This window comes from Chrysochloris asiatica, unplaced genomic scaffold, assembly GCF_000296735.1.
Source record: "Chrysochloris asiatica unplaced genomic scaffold, ChrAsi1.0 scaffold00018, whole genome shotgun sequence".
NCBI classification, from domain to species: Eukaryota; Metazoa; Chordata; class Mammalia; order Afrosoricida; family Chrysochloridae; genus Chrysochloris; species Chrysochloris asiatica.
Window position 1 is genome coordinate 21709802 of NW_006408536.1, and position 13136 is coordinate 21722937.

Consider the following 13136-nt stretch of genomic DNA (forward strand, 5'->3'; position numbering starts at 1 on the left):
GAGGAACATGGAACCGCACTGAAAAGGACTGCAACAAAGGCAGAAAACCCAACCAGCCAATTCAGCTGGTGGGAGGTCCTACAGTCTACCAGGAGCTCCTATTTTCTTTCTTTACATGGATAGCTGACACTTGAGCTTCTACATTCGATTCCACACACAGAGAGGTGCCAGTCTTTCCAAAGTTTCCTTCTCAGGGGTGATTTTGATGAGGAACTAAAACAAACATTAAATATCCTCCTGCTATGTGAGTTGGAATCGACTCAATGGCAGTGAGTTTGTTGGGATGTAGCTCAAAGCACTGATTTAAAAAATGGGGTTTTAAAAAATCGAGTAACTTTTATCTAGAAAGAAGGTGCAGAAGTGCAACTTAGGGTCCCCAGAGACTCCTCCAACTTGGAAGGAGAGTGGAGCAGGCACACGCAGGGTCCAGGCCTCTCTAACAAAGAGGGGAAAGGCTCCGCTTGGTCAAGAAGGCTGGAGAGGGCTTGAAGGGCTTTCGGGCTGGACATTTTGTACGGAAGTCAGAGACCCAACAGAACTTGGTTTTCCAAATGCCAGCGAAATGGGCATGCTCATGAAAAAGCCCCAGATTAACCCAAGGCGGCCTGCTGTAAGGAACACTGGTAAGAAATAAAGGCGAGAGGTGGTTTGGCATTAGAGAGTTTTACATTCCCTAAGAAGAATGACTATCATCTGGAAGAAATCCGTAAAATTACAAAAGTCATGATTTCAGAAATGATTCTGTAGAAGTTGGTTTTCTTTCTTAATATACATATTCTTGTCCTATATACACAGTATAGGCTAGCCACACATCGGCTCAGCTCTGATCATTCCCGCAGAAAAAGCAGACTACATTTTTTTTTTCTGCAATAAAGCATTTTACTTACATTTTTCAGTTCAGCTAATGTATATACATGTTACAACTTAACAGGCTTTCAAACAAAGCTTTATATGCTTTAAAAAGCATTCAAACCAAAAAGAAAAAATAAAATAAATTATATTTGAAGTATTCACTTATACAACGGATATGCCTTTATTTACTAACAATTTCATTTCTTGTAATTCATTTTGTCTATATTTCCCAGGTCCTTATTCTAACACTTTATTTTAAGACACATATCTATCCCCTTCTCCCCAAATGTTGCACATTTCCTTCCAGAAAGTACCTCTAGTACTATCTAGTCTGGTGGAGAGGTTTGAGTCTGTTACTTGTTCCAACTAGTGAAGGACTGAGGCATGCTGCCTGCCAGGGCACCACTTTCCTAACTGTACAGCAAGTAGAAGAAAGAGATGACAAAAGCAAGCGAGAGGATCGTTAGGGAAAGCAGCAGCTGCTGGAACCAGAGACAACGCTGGACTTGGTCTTGAAGCTTCCTATTGCTTTCTAGTAACCGATTGAGCTAAAGGAGAAAGAAGGATGAAAGGTGCATATTAATATAACAGTACATTAATCAAGAGAACAACAAATGGGAAGATTAGAAACCCATACATTTAAGGGATGGGGTCTCCATCTAGTCTGAACGGCTTGGAGCTGAAAATGCAATGAGGAATGAGCTTTGCCAAGTGGACATATATTCACTTCCGCTCGTTTTCAAAAGGAGAATCTTCCATTTGTGGAGAGTTGAGCAATCACTTCCCAAAGACACAGCTCTTCGGAAAAAAGCACCTCTCCTTCTCTTTCTAATTTAAATGCACCTCAATTGGACTGTCTTCACTAGATTGAATTGCTGGCTACTCCCCAAAGCACCCTGAACTTACTATTGGTCCCTATTTCCAAAGAAAATCGTTAAAAGTCTAATTCAGCGCTTACTATCTCAGATTTGACTTCCCTCCAGCATTCCATTGTGTTTATCCAAGATTGTTCTATGTGTCTGTAGAAAATGGTGGATTTCTAATATCAAAATCCTTTGTTTTAGTTGCTGTTGTTGGTAGGTGCCATCAAGTTGGTACCGACTCATCGTGACCCCATGCACAACAGATGAAATGCGGCCTGGTCCTGCGCCAACCTCACGAAAGGTGCTCCATTTGAGCCCATTACTGCTGCCACTTTGCCAATCCATCTCGTTGGAGTCTTCCTCTTTTTCTCTGACCCTCCACTTTACCAAACATGCTATCCTGCCCCAGTGACTGGTCCCCTCCGGATATTATATCTGAGGTATGAGAGTCGAAGTCTGGCCAGCTGGCTTCCAAGGAGCATTCTGGCTGTACTTCTTCCAAATACAAATTGGTTTAGTTTTTTGGGGGGCAGTTCATGGTACTTTTAATATTCTCCTCCAACGCCATAACTCAGATGCATCAATTTTTCTACGGTCTTCCTTATTCACTGTCCAACTTTCACATGCATATGAGGTTATTGAAAATGTCATGGCTTGGGTCAGCAACACCTTAGTCCTCAAGCTGACATCTTTGCTCTCCAACACTTTAAAGAAGTCTTGTGTAGCAGATTTGCCTAATGCAATAAATATATTGATTTCTTGACTGCTGCTTCCATGAGTGTTGATGGTTGATCTGAGGAAAATGAAGTCTTTGATTGTTGTTGTTGTTAGGTGCCATCAAGTTGGTACCGACTCATAGCGACCTTATGCACAGCAGAATGAAACACTGCCCGATCCTGGGCCAACCTCACTACTGTTGCCATGCTTCAGTCCATCGATGTTGCCACTTGGCTAATCCATCTCATTGGGGGTCTTCCTCTTTTTCTCTGACCCTCCACCTTACCAAACATGATATCCTTTTCCAGCAACTGGTCCCTCCTGACAATATGTCCGAAGTATGAGAGACGAAGTTTGGCCATCCTGGCCTCCAAGGAGCACTCTGGCTGCACTTCTTCTAAAACAGATCTATTGGTTCTTTTGGCAGCCCATAGCACTTTCAATATTCTCCTCCTAAACCATAACTCAAAAGCATCAATTCTTCTATGGTCTTCTTATTCACTGTCCAGCTTTCGCATGCATATGAGGATATTGAAAATACCATGGCTTGGGTCAGGCGCACCTTAATCCTCAAGCTGACATCTTTGCTCTTCAACACTTTAAAAAGGTCTTGTGCAGCAGATTTGCCTAATGCAGTACGTTGTTTGACCAATAAACAACATTCTTATCAATGGAGAAAAGATTGAAGTTGTCAAGGACTTCATTCTTCTTGGATCAACTATCAACACTCATGGAAGCAGCAGACAAGAAGTCTTTCTCCATTTATATGGATGTTGTTTATTAGACCAGTGGTGAGGATTTTTGTTTTCTTTACTTTGAGGTGCAACCCATACCAAATGCTGTGGTTTATGATCTTCATCAGTAAGTATTTTAAGTCCTCTTTGCTTTTAGCAAGCAAGGTTACATCACCTGCACATTGCAGGTTGCTAATGAGTCTTCCTCCAATCCTGATGCCATGTTTTTCTTCATATAACTCAGATTCTCAGATAATTTGCTCAGCATACAGGTTGAATAAGCATGGTGAAAGAATACAACCCTGTCGCACACCTTTCCTAATTTTAAACCATTCTGTGTTCCCTTGCTCTGTTTGAACAACTGCCTCTTAGTCTATGTGTGTATAGGTTCCTCATAAGTACAATTAAGTGTTCCGGAATGATCATTCTCCATAATGTTGTCCATAGCTTGTCATGACACACAAAATTGAAAGCCTTTGCGTAGTCAATAAAGCACAGGTCTTTCTGGTATTCTCTGCTTTCAGCCAAGATCCATCTGATGTGAGCGATGATATCCCTCTTTCTACGTCCTCTTCTAAATCTGCTTGTACTTCTAGATGTTCTCTGTCAATGTATGGTTGCAGCTATTTTTGTATTATATTTAGCAAAATTTTACTTGCGTGCAATATTACTGATTGTCTAATGATTTCGGCAAATCCGTTGGGTCACCTCTCTTTGGAATGGGCACAAATATGGATCTTTTCCAGTCAGTTGGCCAGGTAGCTGTCTTCCAAATTTCTTGGCTTGGCAGAGTTGAGTGAGTGCCTCCAGTGCTGCATTAGTTTGTTGAAAAATTTTAATTTGTATTCCATCAGTCCCAGTGCCTTGTTCTTTACCAATGTCTTCAGTGCGTCTTGGACTTCTTCCTTTAGAATCATTGGCTCTTGATCGTATGCTATCTCTTGAAATGGTTGAACAGCCATCATTTCTTTTTGGTATAGTGACTATTCCTCCTTCCATCTTCTTTTGATGCTTTGTGAATCACTCAATATGTTGCCCATAGAATCCTTCACTATTGCAAGCTGAGGCTTGAAATTTTTCTTCAGTTCCCTCAGCTTGATAAAAGCTAAGCATTTTGGTTTTCCAACTCCTAATCTTTGCACATTTCAATAAAATATTAGACTTTTAAGTCTTCTCGAGCCGACCTTTGAAATTTTCTATTCAGCTCTTTTACCTGTTCATTTCTTCCATTTGCCTTAGAATTTCTAGGCTGGAGAGCAAGTTTTAGAGTCTCTTCTAATATCCATATTGGTCTTTTCATTCTTTCTTGTCTTCTTAATGACCTTTTGCTTTCTTCCTGTATAATGTTCTTGGTGTCATCCCCAAAGTATTCTGATCTTCAGTCTTTAGTGTTTAATGCATCAAATCTGTTCTTCAGACACTCTCTAAATTCAGGTGGGAGAAGACACTGGTCATATTTTGGCTCTCGTGGACTTGCCTGAACTTGCATATGAGCAATTGATGGTCTGTTCCAGTCTGCCTCTTGCCTTGTTTTGCATGATGATATGGAGCTTTTCCACCGCCTCTTTCTACAGAGGCAGTCAATTTGATTTCTGTGTATTCCCTCTGGTGAGGTCCATGTGTATAGTCGTCTTTTATGCTGTTTTTAAAAGGTATTTGCAATGAAGAAGTCATTGGTCTTGTAAAATTCTATCATGTGCTCTCCAGCATTGTTTCTATCACCAAGGCCATATTTTCCAACAACTCATCCTTCCTCTTTGTTCCAACCTTTGCATTCCAATCACCAGTAATTATCAATACATCTTGATTGCATGTTTGATCAATTTCAGACTGAAGTATTGGTAGAATTCACCAATTTCACCATCACTGGCTTTAGTGGTTGGTGTATAAATTTGAATGATAGTGATATTAACTGGTCTTCCTTGTATATGTATGGATATTATCTTATCACAGATAGCATTGTATTTCAAGACAGATTATGTTCTTTTCGATGAAGAATGCGACACCATTCCTCTTTAATGTGTCATTTCTGCTAGAGTAAATCTTGTTTGCCAGATTCAAAATGGCCAATACCAGTCCATTTCAACTCACTAATGCCTGGGATATTGATGTTTATGCGTTCCATTTAATTTTTAACAATTTCCAATTTTCCTAGATTCATATTTTGTACATTTTATATTCAAATTATTAATGGATGTTTACAGCTCTTTCTCCTCATTTTGAGTTGTGCCCCATCAGCAAATGAAGATACAGAAGGCTTTACTCCATTCACGTCATCACGGTCAACGCTACCTGGAGGAGGCAGCTCTTCCCCAGTCGCATTTTGAGTGCCTTCCAACCTGAGGGGCTCATCTTCCGGCATTATATCTGACAGTATTCTGGTGCTCTTCATCATGTTTCAATATCCAATCTTCTGGTGCTAACTGACAGTGTTCCACTGCTATTCATAAGGTTTTCAGTGACTAAATATTAGGAGTAGTCCATCTCTCCTTCCTAGTGTGTCTTTGTCTGTAAGCTCAGTTGAAACCTGTCCACCGTGGGTGACCCTGCTGGTATTTAAAATACCCTTGCGATAGCTTCCAGAACCACAGCAACACACAAGCCACTATAGAACAAGAAATTGACAGACAAGTCATTTTAGTTGGGAAGCTTGAAATCTTACCTGGAGACATATATCTTCACTGGTTTTATTTGACACGCTAAAAGCACCATCTTTAAATGTTAGAGTGGTTGGTTTACTGCTTTCAATAATATGGCATCTTAACCTATAAAAATCCAATGTAAATACAACTTTATTGTTAACGGTTTTTTTTTTTTTTTAAATAAAAACATAAAACAAATAAAATCAAACATCGAAGTATATGGAACAGGTGTTTCATGCAAAAAGTACTAACACCTCTCTCATATCTTTTCCCTGGATACACCCAAGGGAGCAGCTCAGTGCGTCGACATCTTTCAGCTTGCTCACCCAGGCATAAATACCAGAGGCAATCACAAATATAGGTATCCCCCTTTTTTAAAAGTCACTTTCTGCCACTTTGCTTTTAATGAAAGTCCCAGTGTTTGTTGTGCAGCGAGCCATTACAGAGGTAGCCCCCACCCTTTCTGCTGCCTCAGGAATTGCACTGCTCATTATCTACCGAGATCATTCCACCTGTCCTTCTCCACTGGTCCTGCTACTGGCTCGTAGAGAAACAGTCAAATCTCTCCCATGAACAAGCCCCAAACAAAACAACCCCTTCATCAATGCCAGGTTCCTCCCTTCAAGTCCTACCCCAAGCCCTCACTAACAAGCTGATCCTCCAGAACTACGTTTCCTCATTATCTCTAAAGCTTCTGGTGGATGGTTATTCACACGGGCTCCGGCTATGGAAATAGCTGTCAGAGGTCACCACTGACCACTGCTCACCCCTCACTAGAGACAATGGAAACACCCCACTAAGCAAAAGCAATCCACAGCAATGCCCTTCTCTTGCCTACCCTTTCGGTGGGCATCCTTTCCAAGCATCTCTCACCATCTGACACACTTATGCGTACACACATCAGTGCATACACCTACAATACACGCTCAGGTTTCCCCCCAAAGAAACAGGAGAATGTCATACTTAGTTTTCCGGGACCACATTTCACTTCTACAGAAAAATGCATCACAGAAATCTTTCCATGTCAAAGCCAACTGATGTACCTCACCTTTCTGAAGGACTGCAGAGTAGCTATGAATCGGCACTGATGCAATGGTGATGGGTTTTTGATTTGCTTTGGTCTGGGTTAGAAAATGTATTTCACTATTGCTTTCTGGTGATCTTTTGGGTTATTTCCAATTTCTCATGATCATGAGCACACATTCTAGTACACAAAGTGGGTATTTTCACAGGGGGACTGTGGGGACAAGAGATCCGCATCTGGAAGTTGGAGAGGGCAGAGTCTTGCATGGGCCCGTAGGCACGTCTCTGCTAAAAGCTGCCTCCTGAGAAATGCCAGGTCTCCTTCATCTTGGATCCCCAGAGCCTGGCGGAGCTCAAGGTTCACACTAGACAAAGGAATATCTGCCTCGCCCACGTCGGTGCATCTTTACTGATTCTTCCAAACACACGTTTGAGAGCCTGTGAGGAAAAGGCCTACCTATGCTCCATGACTTTGTTTTTGGGAACTTCTTTCCAGAACTGTGTCAACTCTGCTGAGCCGGTGCCAGAGGGCTGCTCCATTTCTGCTGCCATTATCAGAAAACGGTCTTGTGCGGAAACAGTTAAACCTGCATGCCAAAAGGGCAATTCATCACATACACAGGCGCCTTTGCAAAGGTGGCTGAAGGCATCATACTCAAATTAAGGGGAAGGGATGAAATGAGGGGACAATCTGGAAAAAGGCAAAAGAATTCCTAAATATGAACAATTATTATCTTGAAAACCAATTTCAACGATGACCCTTTTAAGCAATCTAAATTTGTTTAAAAACAATTAAAGTTTAATGTTGGAAAGGGCTTTAGATGGTCACCCATGTGACCATCTCATTTTACCTATGAGACAACAGATTAGTAGTGAGGTGAAGTGAGGTGACTTACAGATAGACACTCCTCAAATTTTGAGATTACAGTTCGAGGATCTCCCCTGCCCAATAGCACCCTACAGCAGCCATCACACCGCAACTCACCCCCATGGGGAGACACAATGATGTCAACTGACGCGCCAGGTTCACAGCTGCTGTTGCTTGGTTTGACTCTGTACTTCTCTGGAGCGGTTGTCCTCACCTGTGTATGAACACAATAGTGGTCTGGGAGGGAAAGGGCTTTAAAGTTACTTTTAAAAAAATTAATTATCTTAATTAATTATCAGGGATAACACACAGGTTACAAAGCAACTTTTACAGACTTTATGTAGATGCTATTTCTCCCCATGAGGAGGAAAAATGTCTCTCCATTGATTAAAAAAGATTCTCATCTTATACCTTTAATTATCACTTAGCCTTGCTAGTAACACACGAATCCATCTGTTAAATATTTATATCGTTTGTTAATTGCACCTAAATTTACTAATACAAACTCAAAAAAGTCAAAGCACCTTAGAACACCTGCTGTAATAGTGTTCAGAAATGAAAAACCAGTAGCCAATCCAAGCACATCCAGATAGATCTTAGCAGATCAATTAAAATGAAACAGAAGACATAAGGAAACATTATCTAGAGCAGGGGTGGGAAACCTTTTTCTGCCAAGGGCCATCTGGAGGCTTATAACATCATTCATGGCCATACCAAATTATCAACTTAAAAATTAGCTTGCTAGATTTGGTCAAACGTTAAATTAATGTGATGGTTGGAACTGCGGTTGCCTTGGCAGGGCCAGAGCAAATTATTTCGAGGGCCTTACACAGTCCACTGGCCAGATGTCCCCCCCCCCCACACCCCCGTGCTCTAGAGTACGGAATCGGGGAGGAGGTGGGAGATCGGTATTACACTACAGCCAAACTGAAACGGCTCTACAGAATATCCCACACTCACATTTTCCAGTTTAGAATTTTATCTTTTATGATTATGAATTCAATTCATAACATGAAGAGCAAATTTCTCTTTTAAGTTTATATCCTGGGCTCAATTTGGACATGGGCTGGATTACTGTGCATTCAAGATGGAGACACAGATGCAGGGAATATTTCAGAGATGCTGCTTGCACGGAACTAGGAGGCAGGGCATTATGCCTAAACCAGAAATGACAACATTGCCCAATTTCAAAATGATTCATCTTTCAATTATATGTCTAAAAGCACTTTCTATGTCAAATGGTCATACCTGATTTATTATCGCTGTATCTACAAATAATTACCTTAAATGCCACTATATTTTTAGTTACATTTGTCAACACAATTAGAGTTTTCTTCTCTCCAGACTCTGCAGTTCCAAAATATAGTTCTTCTGCTGGGCTATGATGTAAAACAAACATAAAGCACATGCATTACTCAGAATAAATGACAACTAGTCCTTCTGCTCCCATAAAGATTTACACCCTTGGAAACCCTGTATAGAGTCGCTATGAGTGGAAACTGACTCCACGGAGGCAGGCAGCCATAAGCGCTGTAAGATCAGCACTTGACTGTGAACCACAAGGTTGGTATTCAAATCCACCAGCTGCTCCCTGAAAATCCTATACAGGGTCACTATGAGTTGGAACAACTACACAGCATTAATGACAATAACAACAACAATAATAACAAATCGTTTTCCCTGGTACCCTGGTGTGGCACTGCAGGATAAACACTGGACCACAAAGCTGGTTTGAACTTCAAGGTTGGTGATTTGAGCCCACCCCTGCTCTGCAGGAGAAAGATGAGGCTTTCTGCTCCAACAAAGATGCAACGTCTCAGAAAGCCTATACAGGGTCTCTATGAGTTGGAACTGACTTGATGGCACTTAACAACAACAATGGTTTTCCCCAAGATCAACAGGAAAGAAGAGAGACTTAGGAAGATTCTGAATCAATTCCGTACTCGGCACAATCTGAAGGTGCATTTGTTTCAATCCTTAGGAAGGTCACAGATAATAACCAAGGCAAAGAAGTAATGCTTCTTCAACTTTTCTTCTGGTTGTTCGGTGCCGTCGAGTTAGTTCTAACATGTAACAAGTGATCTTCTGTCCGGATGAAGGAAACACTGCCTGGTCTCACACCACCCTCACCATCAAGTGCTGTGTGTGAGTCCCTTGTTGCTGTTAAGTGTTGTCAAGTTGGTTCCAACTCACAGCGACCCTGCATAGGGTTTCTGAGGCGCAGTTAGTGGGTTTGAAATGCTGACCTTTTGGCTCACAGTCCAGTGCTGAGCCTACAGTTGTCACACCAGGAGTTTGAGTTCATGGTTGTTACAAAATGGGATATCATTTTTATATACCAATATACAGGACCAAAACGTGAAAGATAAGTTCAGTGGGGATATAGTCAACTAAGAGAATAATTTCTGAGTTCTTACCTAAAGGCTTTTTCATAGGAATAGGGAAGGAGAGGAAGAAATATAGAAATAAAATTTGGGGTGAGAACTGCAAGGGAGAATTTATCAAACAGTCAGATCAGCAAACCTCAAAATTCAAAATTTTACTATTGGCTACTTTCATGACCATGACCTAAAATAAAAATTCAGTAACTCAAGCAAAGCTCATGTGGTTTAAGTACATTAACCCCTGTGTATCAGAGCCCTCCTAACAAGGAAAAGGATGCTGATTTGGTTTCACTGCACCACTGACACGAGTCTTCTGGAAGCTCTTGAGCCTTGCTGACAGCTTTCAATAGATCATTTTCTCTCTGGAGTTTCTACCTACCACAGGTATCCATTTATCTGTAGGATATTTTTTAAGAAGGCACTCTTTCAGAAGGGCTTTGTCCAACTCTGGGCAAGACGGTAAACTAGCATTGTTGTTAGTTCATTTGAGAGCTCAGTCTTGAATAAGGCCCCAGAATTGCCCTCAGAAATCAGCATAAAAACTGGGAGAAGCTCTGGGGAGACAGCTGTCACTTGGGTATGAGAGGCACAACAAGGTTCCCAGGTGGGAGAGGGGAGCAGGGAGTTGAAGAGCCCAAACAGCGCCCTCAGAAACTTCCTTTGGGCAGTATCATTTTCTCCCTCATTCAATCTTCCTCTCATAACTCTGCATCGGTAAGCTGGAATTGAAGTTTTAGATAGGTTTTCAGTGAAAACAACAACAACAGAAAAAAACAGAATAATTTCCAAACAAGCAGAGCGGAAAACATGAGGAATAAAGAGAGTTCTAACAAGGGAAAAATGGCAAAGAAAAGCCATGGAAAACAGAAAGTGCACCCCAAGATGGGGAGATAAATTTAAACAGAACAACTCTCACAATACATATAAACAGACTAATCTTGTCAATTATTTGAGTAGGAGGATTGATGCATATGAATTCTGGTGTTGGCAAACGAGAAGAACCAACAAGTCTGTGTTGGAAGAAGTACAGCCAGAGTGCTCCTTAGAAGCCAGCCGGGCCAGACTTCATCTCTCATCTTTGGGCATGTTGTCAGGAAGGATCAGTCCCTGGAGAAGGACATCGTGCTTGTAAAAGTAGAGGGTCAGCGAAATAGAGGGCTCCCCTTAATGAGATGAACTGACACGGTAGCAATGGGGTCCAACATAACAACTGTGAGGAGGTTGTAGGACCAGGCAGTTGGGCACAGGGTTGCTATGCTATGACAGCACCAAACCCTAACAAATCTTATCAATTAACTGAACCGCAGATTGAAAAACAACAACAGTCTGAGGGCATTGTTCCAAAGAGACAGACCTAAAAACACAGTTATGAGGTTTAAAGGGATAGACAATTACATACTAGGTCATCACTGAAAACAATGTGGCAATGTTCATATAAGGCTAAATAGATTTCTCAATCACAAAGAAATAACCTTCAATTTTGGGGGTCAAATAATATAGTAACAAAAGTAGAGCTCGACTAACACTTGAATTTAGTAAAAAATACAGTTTTATGGCATTCTGGAACTTGGGCTGTTTGTACTTACTGCTAAAATGTCAATATGAACTTTTATTGTCTACCACACACCCAATAGAATAAGCTCACCAGCTGTTCCTTGGAAACCCTATACAGGGTCACTATGGGTCAGAATCAACTCGACGGCAATTAACAACAACAACAACAAATGGTGGTGATGGTGTGCCATCTAGTCAGTGCCAACTCAGAGTGACCCTGTGAATCTTTAGGGTTGCAGAAAGCCTCCTCTTTCTGTCACAGTGATACTGGTGGGTTCAAACTACAAGTATAGCTAAGAAAATCTTGAATTCTTACCTGATGTGTAATAAGGGCCCTTTGAACACACTCAATGGTTTCTTGAAAGTTTTTATCTTTGAATCAACTTTTTCATTCTCTTCTGCTTTGGAACTCGGTTGTTCCGTTGGGCTACTCTACAGACAAAAATTATGAAGAAAAGAGAATGAAATTTATTTGCACACTGATATCTGGGCAGGGCATTAGGTCAAAAAGCAAACATTAAGGCTATGTGGAGAGTTCAAAACTTGGCTTGAGATTGTCACATTGCATTTGTACCTCTATTAAGCCTCTGATTACGCCTATGAAGAGGGGCCACCAAGTGCTCTTTAACAAATGAGACAGAGGAACTCGAGCATAGTACTTTGAAGTTAATTCCTTTCGGATATTTTAGACAAAATCATTTCATCTGAACCCATTTTGCCCACCCTGATACAAGAGCATGCAGTTGGTCTTTTATACAGTCAGTCCTAGCCTCCTTTTATACCACAAGATGCTGAAGGGCAAGGAGTTAAGAGACATGCCCGAAACCACACAGCCAGCTCTTGGCAGGCCTGCAGCTAGATGGCAACTGTTGACTCAATTTCATTTCATTCATAAAATTACCTTTTTGACTGGAACGGTCAGTTCTTCATTAGAAATGATTTCCAAGGTTTCTTTACCATCACTTTCTATGTCTTCTTTACTGGAAGTTTCATCCTCACTGGCAACAGGCCCATTTTCACACAAGGGGGTCTGAAAATCATCGTCTACAAGAGGTGGGTAGCTATACTTGAAAGGATCCTAAAAGAAAAGGGGCTGTCTTACAACCTGCTAAGAGATGGGTGGACAAATAATACTCTTAACAGATTAAAAAATAATTACTCTCGTTACAAAACCAGACTTAATTTGATAGCGAAATGTAAAATTAAGAAGGTATTTCAAACCAGAAAAGGAAAAACAGTAATAAATGGTATGGGACAAATGGCTATAAAAGAATCAAGTTAGGTCTTTATCTAAACGCTTTTTACTAAAACCACTTCAAATGGATGCAAGTTTTAAATGTGTGTGTGTGTGTAAAAGCCAGATAAACTCTAGACCACTACATAGGAAAATTTCAAAATATTATACTCAAGTAGTGAAGGCCTTAATAAACATAGTATGAAATCTAGAAATCATAAAAGCATTCATAAAAGTTGTTGTTGTTGTTGTGTTGTTAAGTGCC

The 13136-nt window shown here is 40.9% G+C and overlaps 1 protein-coding gene across 1 annotated transcript in view; it reads right to left on the reverse strand.

Moving 5' to 3' along the window:
- Positions 1-1089: 1089 nt before the first annotated feature.
- MOSPD2 (motile sperm domain containing 2) overlaps positions 1090-13136 on the reverse strand; it is a 49830-nt gene continuing 37783 nt past the window's right edge. The window contains exons 8-14 of the mRNA XM_006835615.1: positions 12539-12715; positions 11954-12069; positions 8982-9078; positions 7817-7913; positions 7289-7418; positions 5829-5931; positions 1090-1400 (exon numbers count right to left, since the gene is read on the reverse strand). Coding sequence (XP_006835678.1) covers positions 1263-1400; positions 5829-5931; positions 7289-7418; positions 7817-7913; positions 8982-9078; positions 11954-12069; positions 12539-12715 — 858 coding nt within the window. The 3' untranslated portion in view covers positions 1090-1262. The remainder of the gene's footprint in view (positions 1401-5828; positions 5932-7288; positions 7419-7816; positions 7914-8981; positions 9079-11953; positions 12070-12538; positions 12716-13136) is intronic.